This window comes from Electrophorus electricus, chromosome 15, assembly GCF_041902795.1.
Source record: "Electrophorus electricus isolate QZ-2024a chromosome 15, ASM4190279v1, whole genome shotgun sequence".
NCBI lineage: Eukaryota > Metazoa > Chordata > Actinopteri > Gymnotiformes > Gymnotidae > Electrophorus > Electrophorus electricus.
Window position 1 is genome coordinate 19364952 of NC_137511.1, and position 16571 is coordinate 19381522.

The 16571-nt window shown below is 38.3% G+C and overlaps 1 protein-coding gene across 1 annotated transcript; it reads left to right on the forward strand.

Annotated features, from left to right (window-relative positions):
- Positions 1-1145: 1145 nt before the first annotated feature.
- Positions 1146-14737, forward strand: LOC113576889 (uncharacterized). Its single transcript, XM_035533777.2, has 22 exons — positions 1146-1396; positions 2025-3234; positions 3324-3729; positions 6345-6427; positions 6857-6914; positions 9146-9214; positions 9636-9692; positions 10007-10063; positions 10346-10402; positions 10603-10659; positions 10939-10995; positions 11196-11252; positions 11455-11511; positions 11712-11768; positions 12048-12104; positions 12305-12361; positions 12564-12620; positions 12821-12877; positions 13078-13134; positions 13335-13391; positions 13604-13660; positions 14308-14737. The coding sequence occupies exons 4-21, from the start codon at positions 6356-6358 to the stop codon at positions 13648-13650; spliced, it is 1044 nt and encodes a 347-aa protein (XP_035389670.1). The 5' UTR covers positions 1146-1396; positions 2025-3234; positions 3324-3729; positions 6345-6355; the 3' UTR covers positions 13651-13660; positions 14308-14737.
- The last annotated feature ends 1834 nt before the right edge of the window (positions 14738-16571 follow it).

Below are 16571 nucleotides of genomic sequence, written 5' to 3' on the forward strand. Positions count from 1 at the left end.
TTTATTTTTGATGAGATCTTCTTAGTAGACTGAGCTGACTTTAACACCTGCCATGTTGGCTTACTGACTGTTATGATGTATGACAATTGATAAGCATAAATCATTGCCATTATTTCTTTGGGAAACCAAGCTCACACGAGAATCCACCCAATCTTTAGGCTTAAATAGCCTAAAGACCAACTAGTGCACCATGCATTCTAGACATTGTCTTATTCAATTTAAAGTTATATGTAAACTTCATTCCAAGACTAGTTTACACAGGATATTCCCAGATATCTGACCAGTCCATGACACATGCAACAAGCATGAAGGTACATCCTACATTCTTCTACAGCGATGTCACATGAAATATTACATAGAATCAGATTCACCTATAAAGGTGGATGGCATTACAGAGCTCAGAGGTGTGTGTTTTTCTTCTCCAATCCAATTGCACACCTGTCCCCGCTAATTGTGTGTCTATTTAAAACCCACAGGTACATGAAGACAGCACTGCACATTAACTGACGAGCCCTCAATTTTGCTGTTGAACGTCACTGGGCTGCCTTAGACCCTTCGATTACTGTGTGTTTTTTGTTTATTTAGTGCTTCTGGTTCTTTATTATCTATGGATAATAAAATGCACTTCCCTGCAACCCTGCCTCTCGCTTCCTCTGAGCTGCCTGTGTCACAAGCAGATGTGTTCATAACCTCCACATTAGCAGATGTGTTCATAACATCTACATTAGAATACTGCAACCTAGAATACTGCTGTTTAATAAACTTTCTTATGAGGAATTAAAAGGTGAGCGTGCATTACTCTTATTCATTCCTCTTAAATTTTGTAGCAACAAAGATATTTTAAAACATTTAAATATGAAATGAAGGGGACAGACACAAGTTAGAAGGATCCTTATGGAGGCTTTATTACAGTTCAAAATATAATCCAAAAAATGAGTCATGGTGAAAGCAGAGATCAAAAACCCAGGAATCCAGAATCAGCACAGGCAGAAGTACACAAGTCACAGTCCAAGGAGCACCAGAAGGAGGAACAAGTGAGAGTAACAAAAATTCAAGATAAAACCCCCCAGAAAGAGCTGTTATTATATAAGTCAGAGGCCAGAAGAGAAAGTCAAAAACACCATGGATAACAATCAGAGAAGCAACGCTCAGGATCACAGTAGAGGAGCATCCAGCAAAGCTTCATGTTTCTGGGGAGATGAAATCATATAGGGAATGTATTAAGAGGTAAGGGGAATCTGGTCTGGGAGAGGAGTGTTGCTATGGGAACAGCGAGATTTCGAGGTATGAGGACCTCTGGTGTCTGAAAACAGGAGTTCTACTGACAACCCCTGACAACTGCCTTTCATAGTGGAAGGACTTACTTTCATAGAGCACTTACTTTCCATACAGCAAGGTGAGAATTCTCTCTGTGCTAGGAATTTCTCTCCCAGGTGAAGCATATTTCGCTGTTCTCCCAATGACGCACGATGCATGATCTGTGCCACTGCTTCCTGTTTTCCTGTTTCGCGTGAATGCCATTGTTTAGCCATACTAGCCCTTACTGTTCTCTTACTGCTCTCTAACTGTTTAGCAGTTTTTTCTCTTAAACTTAACTGCATTCTACCTGAAAATTGGCAACTTCCTCTAGACATCGAAGACTACCCTATATACATTAACATTTTCCATCATTCCGTTCTTCTTCAGTGTGCAGAGTGCAACATGTTTAGCTATTCTTCATCCACCATTTTCTGTCGTTGTCACGATATTGCCCCTCCCCCTCGAAGTCTTCGTGGGTGTGTGTGTGTGTGTGTGTGTGTGTGTGTGTTTGCATGGTCACGCTCTCTCATGTATCTCACCCGATCCTTGTTCTGTGTCATTATCGTGTATGTATATAAGTCTCTTGTCTAGCCGTGGATGTGGTCGATGTTTAACCATACGCTCAGCAGCGAGCTATGACATCTTTGTTGAGTGTTCTAATAAACGTATGTCTCTGTTTTACGCAACTGGTCCCCGCAACCTGCTCTACCTCCTTAATGTGACAGAAACATCGACTGCCGAAGGATGTCTGGGACAAAAGGCAAAAAGAGGAAGGGGAAGAAAGGGCATAAATGCCCTCCAGCAGCCCTCGCAGGGAAACCCTCCATACTCCTGGCCACACTCCAGACACAGCATGGGAGAGTGCCGGAAGAGGATGTTTGGGGGGCCCTGAGTGTGGTCCAGGGTCAGACTCTGCAGAGTCCTACAGACCTACGTCAGACTACCAGGACTGGTATGGTACCGGAACTAGTAGCCAGAGTTGGACTCAGCAGGGTCCTATGATCCCTATATGGACAACCAGTTCCACGAGTTGGACTCAGCAGGGACCTACAATCCCTATATGGACTACCAGGAGGGCTATGCGGATCATGGAGAGAGTAGAGAGTATAGCGACGTTAGTTTCCAGTCGGACTCCGAATTCAACCATGTGGGGGATCCATTGATGGAGGTAGAGGAGATCCTCCATAAGGATCCTCCCTCTGTTATGGACACCGCGTCAGCAGACTCCAAGAGCGACAAGCCTTCGACACCCAAGGCTCCGCCCAGGGTGTCCCGCTCTGGAGCCAGTAAGTTACCACATATGACTCACAGAGAGGCAGCGTCATCGTCTCATCAGAACACTCCCTTACCTAAGGAGCACAGCCCCAGAGCTCATGCACCTATGGCTAAGCCTCGTAGAGGCAAGAGGGAAGTGTCACCGCTGCCCGCCCCAGAGAGAGAAGCAAAACAGCTGGTGCGCCTCCTGGCCAGTTCACGCCTAAGCCGGAAAGCCTATGCCACCCGATCCATCGAGGGGCGGTCCCCCACAGGCCAGTCGGATTTCAACCCAGCCGACAACTGGGGGACAGGCTGTTGATTCAGGTCGCTCAGTCCTCCTGCCTCACTGTTTGGCGTCGGTTTCAGGGCCATAGGCTGGCATGCCGGGAGTTGCGCCGCTGGGTAGGGGCTCTGTCATGATGCAGTCCCTCCCCCTCGAAGTCTTTGTGTGTGTGTCTCATGGATCTCACCTGATCTTTGCTCTGTTTCATTATCGTGCACGTATATAAGTCTCTTGTCTAGTCGTGGATGTGGTCGGTGTTTAACCATACGCTATTCTGCGAGCATCTTTGTTGAATGTTCTAATAAACGCATATCTCTGTTTTACGTAACTTGTCCCTGCATCCTGCTCTGCCTCCTCAACTTTACAGTCATCCTTCGGATTCTAGAAAGGACCTAGTAAGACTCAGACACAGTTTCAATATTTAAGGGTAGGCTGAAAACCTCTCTGTGCAGTCAGACATATTATTAACTACTTCCTATCTCAGGTAAAGGTGTAGATCTGGCAGTCCATGGGCATTGAGAGTTCTGGTAAACTGGGACATTATGATGCTGCCACTTCACCTCTCTTTTGCCACTCAAGTTTGTTGACCGAGAGCAGTGGAGTGCTGATGTTTCAGGGTACCTTCATGCCTCTGCCCATCTTTGCACATTATAGTTCCCCAAATTACACAACACCGTACCTGGACATGCCTAATATTCTAGTCTCTCTTTCTGCCGAGGTACACCTACCCCTGATATCATGTTGTCAACCCGTCTCAGCTGCCATGGCTCCTCCCACCACCCCCTGATGCCCCCTGCTGTAGCCCACCACACCTCTACCCCAGCCATCTACTTCTCTGTTGCCCTTGACGGATGTTCCTGTGTTGGATGGGTTTCGGACACGCACACACTGTCAGGACCAGACTACCACTTCTAGAAAACCAGATTAGACATTGATTGTTTATTTTTTCACTTTTATTATTTATTTATTTTTCTCCTTATTGTTTATATTGTTACTATTGTGGTGTCTGATGAAGATGCACCAACAACTTTGAGTCTTGGCTCCTCTCCAGGTTTCTTCCTCATGCTCTATAGGGAATTTTTCCATGCCACTTGCCCTTGGCTTGCTCACTGGGCACTTGGACTTGGAAATTTATAAAAATTCTTTGTGACAACAACTATATAAAGGACTATATAAATAAGCTCTTTGTGATATTGAATGAGGCTAGTGTCACAAAGGTCTTGCAGCTGGAGGCAGAGGGCAAAATCTGTAATATTCCTTACTGATAAAGGAGGGGGCAGGCAGACAATTGCAGAAACACATTTAGGCTGAGAAAATAATTTTGTCAGTCACTAAGAAAGCACCTGCTATGACAATGTGAGATTCCTTTGGGTGAATGAATGGCTCTGATAGGGCAATCAAGATCCAAAGCTCTGGCATTTGTAAAGGTGTAGTGTGTGGTTACGAGGAAGAATGTGGAATCCCGATGGACCAGTCCTGATGCATGCTTAACGTAATTAGTGTAAAACACATGATTAGTAATTTGGATGATTTGCTGCCAGCCCTTTCTTATAAGCCGGACATTAAGGAAATGCTTATTTGGTAACAGTTTATTGAAGGGCTCTGTTTAGAAGGCTATATGTCAGCTACATAAGCCGTTCCTGACAACTGACTTAAACATACCTAAACATTTAGAAATGCTTAATCCAAAAACTACAAAAGCAATTTTTGTGATCTTTGATATCCAGTTGACATTACAGCTGTGTCGAGTGACAGATATTTTTTTAGAGTATGCTTAAATAATTTGTGTGAAAAACATCAGTTCAACCTTTACATTACAGCATTACCTTACTTGCCTTACCTTATTTACCTTACCTTTACATTACAGTATTACTTTACTTTCCACTAGTAGTTAAACAGTGTCAGAGACTTAGGGGGCCCCTGGTGGAAAGTCGGAGTATGAGGTGGCAGCAATTTACACTTCACAGCCTCATGTGGTCACTTCTTTGTTATTTTTCCCACTAACCCTAACCCTAACCCTAACCCTAACAGGAAGGAACAGAGGAACACATTTTTACAACTCAGGAGGAAATTCACCAACTGTTAAACTTTACAGCCACCAAGCTTTGAAGGCAGACAATGTGGGGCAGTTCGTGCTCAGTGGTTAATGTACTGGACTAGTGATTAAGTGGTTATGGTGCTGGACTAGTGGTTAAGATACTGCTCTATTGGTTAAGATACTGGACTAGTGGTTATGCGGTTAAGGTACTGGACTAGTTTTTAATTGGTTAATGTGCTGCACTAGTGATTAAGGTACTGGACTAGTAATCAGAAAGTTGTCAGTAAGTTGCCACTGTTGGGCCCTTGAGCAAGGCCCTTAACCCTTAATTATTTGAATTGTATTTAGTCATAATTGTAAGTTGCTCTGGATAGAAGCGTCTGCAAAATGCTGTAAATGTAAAACCTTAAAGAGGAAATTCAGCATCTGCCAAAACCTTTCCATGCAGCTGAACTGATGACACCCTTCAGAGTGGAGAAACGTTTTCAGGAAAATAGAACATATTCAGTCACCTTAACATACTACAGCTAGATGGTTCCAGCAGACCTGGATGATAGAAACAGTGAATACTCAGATTTGTGATCTGTAATGGTGTAATGCTGCAGTGTACTGGATCAAATCTCTAATGACCCACTATATGGTCTGAATTGGATAACAGCATCATCGAGTCACACAAGAGACTAAAAACAAAAACAAAAAAATAAATAAAAATGACAGTACAAATAAAAATGACAACCAAGGGTTATGAGCTGTGTAGCATGGTCCCTAAAGCCAGGAGCAATATAACTGAGGACCGGCACTGGGTGTAGAAGTCACGCTCTCAGACCCAGAGCTACAACCTCTTGGGTGTAGAAGTCATGCTTTCAGACCCAGAGCTACAACCTCTTGGGTGTAGAAGTCACGCTCTCAGACTCAGAGCTACAACCTCTTGGGTGTAGACTCAGAGCTACAACCTCTTGGGTGTAGAAGTCATGCTCTCAGACCCAGAGCTACAACCTCTTGGGTGTAGAAGTCACGCTCTCAGACCCAGAGCTACAACCTCTTGGGTGTAGAAGTCACGCTCTCAGACTCAGAGCTACAACCTCTTGGGTGTAGAAGTCACGCTCTCAGACTCAGAGCTACAACCTCTTGGGTGTAGAAGTCACGCTCTCAGACTCAGAGCTACAACCTCTTGGGTGTAGAAGTCACGCTCTCAGACCCAGAGCTACAACCTCTTGGCATCATTCTGTTTACTGAGCCATTCATTATCTCATTTACTCCTTTGTCATCTCTCTACATATAAGCAATTATGTGTAAGAACTGTTTTTCTAATGTAATCTATTCTGGATTATCTAATGGGGGATTAGCATGTAAAACACCTGCATACTAGTGTAAACCAGACCCATTTAAAAGGAATGAGGAACCTTTTTAGGATTAATAATGTGTCTCAGATTTCCAAGTAGATCCACCCATATCTCCTTATAAAAGGTACACTTGTGATGCTGAGAGCCAGTGGAAGTGGCCTTGCTGGAAGACTCTGTGTACCTGCCTGCAGTGACTTTAAACTACAGGTAAGGATCAGCCCACCACATATACTTATGCAACCTACCGCACAAGATTTTAGTGGATGTACACTACCACACAAGCTTTTAGTGGACATACACTAACACACAAGCTTTTAGTAGACATACACTACCACACAAGCTTTTATTAGTAGTTCACTACCACAAAAGCTTTTAAAATTACATGATTACTTTATTTTATTTTATTCAGCAATAACTAACACCTTGAGATTTGATCACTGATTTACAGATCATTCAAGATATTTCATACATTTATTATTTTGTTCAGTTATGTTGAAACAATACAATTATTAATTAACTGGTTATAAGATGTGTGTCCTGACCCTTTCCTTCATGCATGAAAAACATTTAGCATGAATATATCAGCATATGGTGTCATTTTTGTAAAAGCCTGTGTCTTTTATTATGGGTCGGCAGTTTGTTGACATGCAGAATTTAATCCTTCTGAGGGTGAGTCTGCTGCTGCTAATAAATGGTGAGTTGTTTCTTGCTCCACCATATCAGTCTGACCTTCTTCACTACAAACCCACTGGCTCTCTCAGGTCTTCTTCTGCTGGACTCCTCACTGTTCCTACGTCCAATCTTCACAGCTTCGGTGACCGAGCATTTTCCAGATGTGCTCCACACCTCTGGAACTCTCTCCCCTCGTGTGTCCATCTGTCTACTTCTCTCTCCATATTGAAAGCTAACTTTAAAGCACATCTTCTCCACCCTATGACCTTCCTCAAGCTGAATCTATCCCCGACTTCCCACTGTGCTCTGTCCATGTCTTATTCAACGTCCTTATCCTGGTATTATTATGTCTATTAATACATCTATTAATATGTCTCAAGCATTTGGGGTTAAAAGTTTAAAATGAGGCAAAAAGCAAAACCTTTCGAATTAGGATATTTCTGGAGAGGTGTTTTATACTGGACTTTGTTCAAGAACGGTGTCACATGTATTTTGTCCCTCATTTTAGGCGATCATAAGCATTTCTACATACTTAATCCAAAATTCACTTTAATATGATAGAATATAATATTCCACCCCATATGCATTGAAGTCTAAACATATAAAGTATGTCATCTGTCCTGATTTGAGATGCTTTGTGAAGCTTTCTCTACATGCATTGTCAGTTTTGCTTTGTGTTTGGTCTGATAAGGAGAACTCTGGAAAGTGTGATCTGTGTGAAATGACATGTTTTAATGTGCCAAATACAATATAATAATAATAATAATAATAATAATAATAATAATAAACTTTATTTGTATAGCACATTCTTAAACATTGTGTACAAAATGCTTTACAGAGAATAGAATGAATGGAGGAGTTATACGTCTTATTAAATCCTGAGATCTATTGCCTCAGAAAGGTGTTCGCCACAGTAGAGAGAAGAGAATGAAAGGCTTTAAAGAAGACAGGAAAATAACTAATATAATTTAAAATTAAGTTTTAAACTTTAATTAATGAGTACCTTTATTTAAAGGTCATTTAAAACCACATTTCTGCCTATCAAGAAGGTAAGAGTGCAGAAGCATTGAAAACAGTCACACAGTTAAAAAGAGCAAAGGCTTTTGGGTAAGGGGTTTACTCTTTTTAACTGTGCAACTGTTTTTAATGCTTCTGTCACTCTTATCTGCAATAATTCTGCACTAATTATCTGCAATAATTAAGATGCTTTGCATCCTCTCAGGGATTAAGTAGAGACTGATATCCTTTCTGACTGAGAGGACGCAAAGCATCTTAATTATTGCATTTTTGATTTGCAACAACCACAAACACTTATAGCAACACAGTTTTATCTCAGTCCCTGAGAGGATATCAGACTTCTCACAGTCATTAACAGCTTTGGCAGCTCAGTCATCTCTCATTCCCTGAGAGGATGTCAGTATTTATTACTTCCCTGACATGATGCCAGTATTTACTTGTTCCCTGAGAGGATGTCAGTATTTATTCATTCCCTGACTGGAGGCAGGGCAGTTATGAAAAAAAGTCTTTGTAATTTGCTAATGTTAATGTACCATATATGATATGATATCATTATTACTGGACTATTGCACCTGAAATTTACCTGATAATGTGTCTCAGATGTCTATTCTGAACGGTGTATCTGATGATATTATTATCTGATATTTAAACTAGAAATATAAGATAAGGGAATTGTGTGATGTATGATCATTCTAAGTAAGTCTTTAAATGCAATTAATGCGCAGTCAGGCAGGGGTGGACACACAAAGTCAAAGATGGTTTATTAAAATCAGGAACAGAAACAGGACTTGACATAATCAACCAAAAGCCAATAACCAATGGAAACAAGACTTTAACCAAGGGAGGTACTCGATATGAAAACAAAGAACAAACCTAAGTAACAGGGCAACATGAAATATAAACAAGAAGCACAAAGAGGATGAAAACGACAAACCATTAAGGAACAGAAAAAAGAAGGCAGGAAGGTTAATAAGGATGACCAGCAATGCAAAACAGAAACCCAGAGGCATTATGTACACACACAAGGTAGCTAAGAGTCTGTCGCTAGAGGAGGGGCATTGATTATTAAATGAAACACTATGAGCTATGCTATGAGCTTTCATCACCATCCCTAATCCATGACCAAAAATATTAAAATATTATTTAAATTTTCATTTATTTTATAAGTATCTTATTGCTGGATAATTTAAGTTCTTGCACTTTTAATTAATTATGCTTGTTTTAATCAATTTCCAGACATCAGCACGGCTATAGTCCCCACTAATGGCACTATGTCTAGCGTTACGCAGTCCAGAAGCACTAACGGTAAGTAATCACCTCTGACTTGGTGGTCACATATGACTTGCATCATATGTATTCAGGCTCAGTCAAGTCTTCTGAATGTAATTCACTTCCAGCGTCAACTGTAAGAAAATAACTCTTCAGTCTTTTGTTTCAAAAGTCAGTACTGAAAAAAACATGGTGCTCATTAGAGAAGATCTCTGTTGCATGTTTTTATCAAAACATTGTGATTATCAAGACTATATATAAACTATATAGCATTAAAATCAGTGATTTTTATGAATTCTTTATAATCTCCTTTATGTCACCTGTATGTCAAAAATACACTAGGCTCAAACTGGGTTTAAACCATGCCAAACCTGAGGATCTCATGATTAAATCCAATGATTCATGAAGATTTATATTTGTTCATGCTTGCTAATGACTTTTAATAACTAATTTTCAGCTGTCAACACCATAACACCTACATTGAGGAGCACCACTATCACATCAATAAATAATGGTAAGTAAACAACTCTCATTTGAGGTGTTATGTATGACCCTGTAGTGTTTGTATTCATGTCTTGTGAACTTTGCACATATTATGAGTTCCTTGCAATCTTCAAAAGTCGTATTTCCATGGAATAAATTATTTTACAAGTCTTAAAACTGGGATTAAAATATTGTTTTCATGTCTTGTTTGTATGCAATAAATACACTAGGCTCAAACTGGGTTTAAACCATGCTACAGCTGAGGTTCTTGTGATTAAATGCATTGATTCATGAATATTTTTATTTATTCATTTTGACTAATAACTTTTAATAACTAATTTTCAGCTGCCAGCACCATAACACCTACATCCAGGGGCACCACTATGCCATCAGGAACCAATGGTAAGTAAACAATGTTCATTTGAGTTGTTCTATATGACTGTGTAGTGTTTATATTCATGTCTTGTATGTATTGTATTGTTGCTATTAAAGGTCTTGTCAACTTTGCATATATTATGAGTTCCTTATAATCTCATATATATCTCTTCTGTATGTAATAAATACACTAGCCTCAAATTGGGTTTAAACCATGCTACATCTGAGGTTCTCATGAATAAATGCATTGATGTATGAATATTTATATTTATTCATTTTGACTAATAACTTGTAACAACTAATTTTCAGCCATCAACACCATAACACCTACATCCAGGGGCACCACTATCCCATCAGGAACCAATGGTAAGTAAACAACCTTCATTTGAGTTGTTCTATATGACTGTGTAGTGTTTGTTTTCATGTCTTGTTTGTATGCTATAAATACACTAGGCTCAAACTGGGTTTAAACCATGCTACAGCTGAGGGTCTTGTGATTAAATGCATTGATTCATGAATATTTTTTTATTCATTTTGACTAATAACTTTTAATAACTCATTTTCAGCTGTCAACACCATAACACCTACATCCAAGGGCACCACTATCCCATCAGGAACCAATGGTAAGTAAACAACCTTCATTTAAATTGTACTATATGACTCTGTAGTGTTTGTATTCACATCTTGTATGTATTGCATTGTTACTATTAAGGTCTTGTCAACTTTGCATAAATTATGAGTTCCTTATAATCTCCTATATGTCTTATGTATGTAGTAAATACACTAGGCTCAAACTGGGTTTAAACCATGCTATAGCTGAGGGTCTCATGATTAAATGCATTGATTCATGAATATTTTTATATATTCATTTTGACTAATAACTTTTAATAACTCATTTTCAGCCATCAACACCATAACACCTACATCCAGGGGCACCACTATCCCATCCAGAAATAATGGTAAGTAAACAACTTTCATTTGAGTTGTTCTATATGACTGTGTAGTGTTTGTTTTCATGACTTGTTTGTATGCAATAAATACACTAGGCTCAAACTGGGTTTAAACCATGCTACAGCTGAGGGTTGTGTGATTAAATGCATCGATTCATGAATATTTTTTTATTCACTTTGACTAATAACTTTTAATAACTCATTTTCAGCTGCCAGCACCATAACACCTACATCCAGGGGCACCACTATCCCATCAGGAACTAATGGTAAGTAAACAACCTTCATTTGAGTTGTTCTATATGACTGTGTAGTGTTTGTTTTCATGTCTTGTTTGTATGCTATAAATACACTAGGCTCAAACTGGGTTTAAACCATGCTACAGCTAAGGGTCTTGTGATTAAATGCATTGATTCATGAATATTTTTATTTATTCATTTTGACTAATAACTTTTAATAACTCATTTTCAGCCATCAACACCATAACACCTACATGCAGGGGCCCCACTATCCCATCCAGAAATAATGGTAAGTAAACAACTTTCATTTGAGTTGTTCTATATGACTGTGTAGTGTTTGTTTTCATGACTTGTTTGTATGCAATAAATACACTAGGCTCAAACTAGGTTTAAACCATGCTACAGCTGAGGGTCTTGTGATTAAATGCATTGATTCATGAATATTTTTTTATTCATTTTGACTAATAACTTTTAATAACTCATTTTCAGCTGTCAACACCATAACACCTACATCCAAGGGCACCACTATCCCATCAGGAACCAATGGTAAGTAAACAACCTTCATTTAAATTGTACTATATGACTCTGTAGTGTTTGTATTCACATCTTGTATGTATTGCATTGTTACTATTAAGGTCTTGTCAACTTTGCATAAATTATGAGTTCCTTATAATCTCCTATATGTCTTATGTATGTAGTAAATACACTAGGCTCAAACTGGGTTTAAACCATGCTATAGCTGAGGGTCTCATGATTAAATGCATTGATTCATGAATATTTTTATTTATTCATTTTGACTAATAACTTTTAATAACTCATTTTCAGCCATCAACACCATAACACCTACATCCAGGGGCACCACTATCCCATCCAGAAATAATGGTAAGTAAACAACTTTCATTTGAGTTGTTCTATATGACTGTGTAGTGTTTGTTTTCATGACTTGTTTGTATGCAATAAATACACTAGGCTCAAACTGGGTTTAAACCATGCTACAGCTGAGGGTCGTGTGATTAAATGCATCGATTCATGAATATTTTTTTATTCACTTTGACTAATAACTTTTAATAACTCATTTTCAGCTGCCAGCACCATAACACCTACATCCAGGGGCACCACTATCCCATCAGGAACTAATGGTAAGTAAACAACCTTCATTTGAGTTGTTCTATATGACTGTGTAGTGTTTGTTTTCATGTCTTGTTTGTATGCTATAAATACACTAGGCTCAAACTGGGTTTAAACCATGCTACAGCTAACGGTCTTGTGATTAAATGCATTGATTCATGAATATTTTTATTTATTCATTTTGACTAATAACTTTTAATAACTCATTTTCAGCCATCAACACCATAACACCTACATGCAGGGGCCCCACTATCCCATCCAGAAATAATGGTAAGTAAACAACTTTCATTTGAGTTGTTCTATATGACTGTGTAGTGTTTGTTTTCATGACTTGTTTGTATGCAATAAATACACTAGGCTCAAACTAGGTTTAAACCATGCTACAGCTGAGGGTCTTGTGATTAAATGCATTGATTCATGAATATTTTTTTATTCATTTTGACTAATAACTTTTAATAACTCATTTTCAGCTGTCAACACCATAACACCTACATCCAGGGGCACCACTATCCCATCAGGAACTAATGGTAAGTAAACAACCTTCATTTGAGTTGTTCTATATGACTGTGTAGTGTTTGTTTTCATGTCTTGTTTGTATGCTATAAATACACTAGGCTCAAACTAGGTTTAAACCATGCTACAGCTGAGGGTCTTGTGATTAAATGCATTGATTCATGAATATTTTTTTATTCATTTTGACTAATAACTTTTAATAACTCATTTTCAGCTGTCAACACCATAACACCTACATCCAGGGGCACCACTATCCCATCAGGAACTAATGGTAAGTAAACAACCTTCATTTGAGTTGTTCTATATGACTGTGTAGTGTTTGTTTTCATGTCTTGTTTGTATGCTATAAATACACTAGGCTCAAACTGGGTTTAAACCATGCTACAGCTGAGGGTCTTGTGATTAAATGCATTGATTCATGAATATTTTTTTATTCAATTTGACTAATAACTTTTAATAACTCATTTTCAGCTGTCAACACCATAATACCTACATCCAGGGGCACCACTATGCCATCAGGAGCTAATGGTAAGTAAACAATGTTCATTTGAGTTGTTCTTTATGACCTTGTAGTGTTTGAGTTTATGTCTTGTCAACTTTGCACATATTATGAGTTATCTTCAGAAGTTTTATCTCTATGGAATAAATTATCTTATTACACTTAAAACTGGGATTAAAACATGTGACACCTAAGGGTCTTTATTTTTGAATGCTGACTAATAACCTTTAATCATTTTCAGCTGTCAACACCATAACACCTACATTCAGGGGCACCTCTACCACATAAATAAATAATGGTAGGTAAACAACTCTCATTTGAGTTGTTATATATGACCTTGTAGTTTTTGTATTCGTGTCGTGTCAACTTTGCACAATATTCAACAGTCTGTATGAAAAAAATACACTTGCCTGGACTTAAACTATGGTATGTCTAAACGTGTCATGATTAAATCTGGTGATTCATGAATATTTATATTTATCTTGTTGAGTAATAACTTCTAATAACTAATATTCATATGTCAGCACCACAGCCCATACATCTATGGACACCAGTACCACATCACATTTTTCTGTGATTATTTCAGTTTGTCATGAGCCTATAAGTGCACTTCTGTGTTGTGAGGTGTTATGTCTGTTGGTGTTTCAGGGTTAACACTTCTAGGTGGGGAGGTTTTATGTCTGCCGGTGTTTCAGGGTTCACTCTTCTTACTGAGGAGGTGTTATGTCTGCCAGTGTTTCAGGGTTAACACTTCTGGGTAGTGAAGGTTTATGTCTGCCTGTGTTTCCTGGTTCACACTTCTGGGTGAGGAGGTGTTATGTCTGCCAGTGTTTCTGGGTTCACACTTCTAGTCGGGGAGGTGTTATGTCTGCTGGTGTTTTGTGTGCTGTTATATGTTTTGTATTCATATGTTCTGTATTTATTTATATACCAACTCCGTTTCAGGAATCTGTAACGCCTACCCATGTGCCACTCCAGTGATGCCATCACTCCAGGAACATAAGAAACCTTAAGAGGAAGGATTCGATTGCTTCATGCTTACTTACTGAAAATTGTTTTCTGTCGTGTACTATCCTCTGTGTTTGTTTACCTCTGTTATGTACCCTTGATCCCTTTGGAATTTGGCTGCCCCTTTTTCTGTCTTGCTGATGTGTTTGTGTGCAGTTCAGTGTAGGCTGTGACCGCCGGCTGTGTTCGGGAGCGGGTGTGGCCATATTTTTGGTGTTAGTCAGGCAGTAAGGATAGTGCTGTGTCTCTGTTTGCCTGTCACAACAGTACAGGTAGATGTAGCTTTGGGGCTTTCTTTGGTTTGGCCTTGGTTCCACATGAAATTACAAATGTGAACGCTGTAAGTGTTGCTTCTAGTTTACATTATATAAATAAATATACACCAGTTACATTGACCCCAATGTTTTGTTTTTGACCTTTAGCCCTTCCACTTATTCTATTTACCCATCTTGCCTGTTAATACCACACACCAATCAGTTATGGCCTGAGACTAGACCAGGCAATAACAAGATGCTATAATAGCAAGATTTAAAACTCCTTTTTAGATGTCAATACGACAACGCTAACTACTAATAATATAAGTAGTTACAATGGCACAGAGTCACGTTGCAACCATCAAAATTTATTTGTATTTTATATTTTATAATATATAATAATCTAATATTTTATTTTATATATACAGTTAAATATTGTTAAATATTGTCATACATAAAATGTTATTCCCATTAACGACATTTGAACATTGGTAGAAAATTAAACAACAGCTGCAACACCTGAATAGTGCCTGTAGTCCATGTCACAGCTCTGGGTCTTAAAACCTGTTGCTCCACCATCAAGGCCGTACATAACCTCATCTACTGTTCTCACAACTAGAACCTCCACCTTTCAAATATAAGACGTTTACTGAGCCTTCTCTGAGCCATCTCTTTAGACTCTGTCTGTTTTTGGTCATTAGATTAATGTTGCATTTCGTAATTAAAAAAATACAAAATGCACTTTTTAATGTTCAAAGCTTAAAAAATTCATACAGAATAAAACACATTGCTCATCAAAGTACGTTACACAGATCTACTCAAACCTTGTGACATACTAAAAGATTGTATGTCATGTTCATGCATACTTTTAAACACTGATTTCAGATAGCAGTCCTATACTTCTATTTTAAAAAATTATATTTATTTAAAAATACAAAAATTGTATTTATACTAAATAGTTTAATCTTCAGTCAAGTGTTGATATGATGTAATCCTCAGAAAGATTATCTGAACAGAAAAAGATAAATTGAGGATTACGTCAGTTATAAATAAAACTCATGGGTAAGAAAGATTTGATAATATTTTGTAATGCTCTTTGCTCTGTTAAGTTAAATATACTCAGAAGCAACTTCATAGCAGTGAAAACATAGTTTATCTATATGAACCTGTAAACTCAACAATATTATATTTCCCGTATGCTTCTATTGCCTAATTATTAGAAATCATTTACATTTATGGCATTTAGTAGACACTCTTTTCCAGAGTGACTTACAAAGTGTTTTGTCATTTACTCATAGAACACATTCTAGCCAGTAAAGTAGGTTAGAGTCCAATATACCAATGAACTAGAATACTGTAGAAATACAGGGATCAATGCTGATGCCTGGAAGTACAAAATCTACAGCATCAGAGCTGTAACCGCTACTGGACTTTCTGTAACCTCTACTGGAGTTAATGGTAGATGACAGTCATTATTTGAGTTGTTCTATATGACCTTGTAGTGTGTTCAATCATGTCTTGTTTATATTGTGTTGTTTGTATTTATGTCTTGTCAGCTTTGCATATGAACCTATGGGTCTCATGATAAGGTCTCATGATTCATTAATACTTTCTATTTATTTATGTGGACTGATAGGGGTTTCTACATCCAAGGGCACCAATCAATAACTAGTGGCAGATAAAAAAAACAAAAACCTTTCATTTGTGTTTTAAAATATGACCTTTGGTTGTATTGGCTATATTTATGTCTTGTCAACACTATTTCCCAAATGCTGTTAATTCCAAGTTAGACATAAACTACAAGTTAGACATAACTTGTAATATGGGCAGACATAACACCTTCCCACCAAGAAGTGCCCCTATGGGCTCATGACAAACTGAAATAAACACAGAAAAATGTGATGTGGTACTGGTGTCCCTAGATGTATTGGTGTGGTGCTGACATAT

Bases quoted from the DNA above. Each gene is read 5' to 3' on its own strand.
- LOC113576889 (XM_035533777.2), top strand. From the start codon at position 6,356: ATGCTGAGAGCCAGTGGAAGTGGCCTTGCTGGAAGACTCTGTGTACCT. The intron at 9,215-9,635 runs GTAAGTAATCAC...ACTAATTTTCAG, and splicing joins GCAGTCCAGAAGCACTAACG to CTGTCAACACCATAACACCT. The intron at 11,512-11,711 runs GTAAGTAAACAA...ACTCATTTTCAG, and splicing joins TATCCCATCCAGAAATAATG to CTGTCAACACCATAACACCT.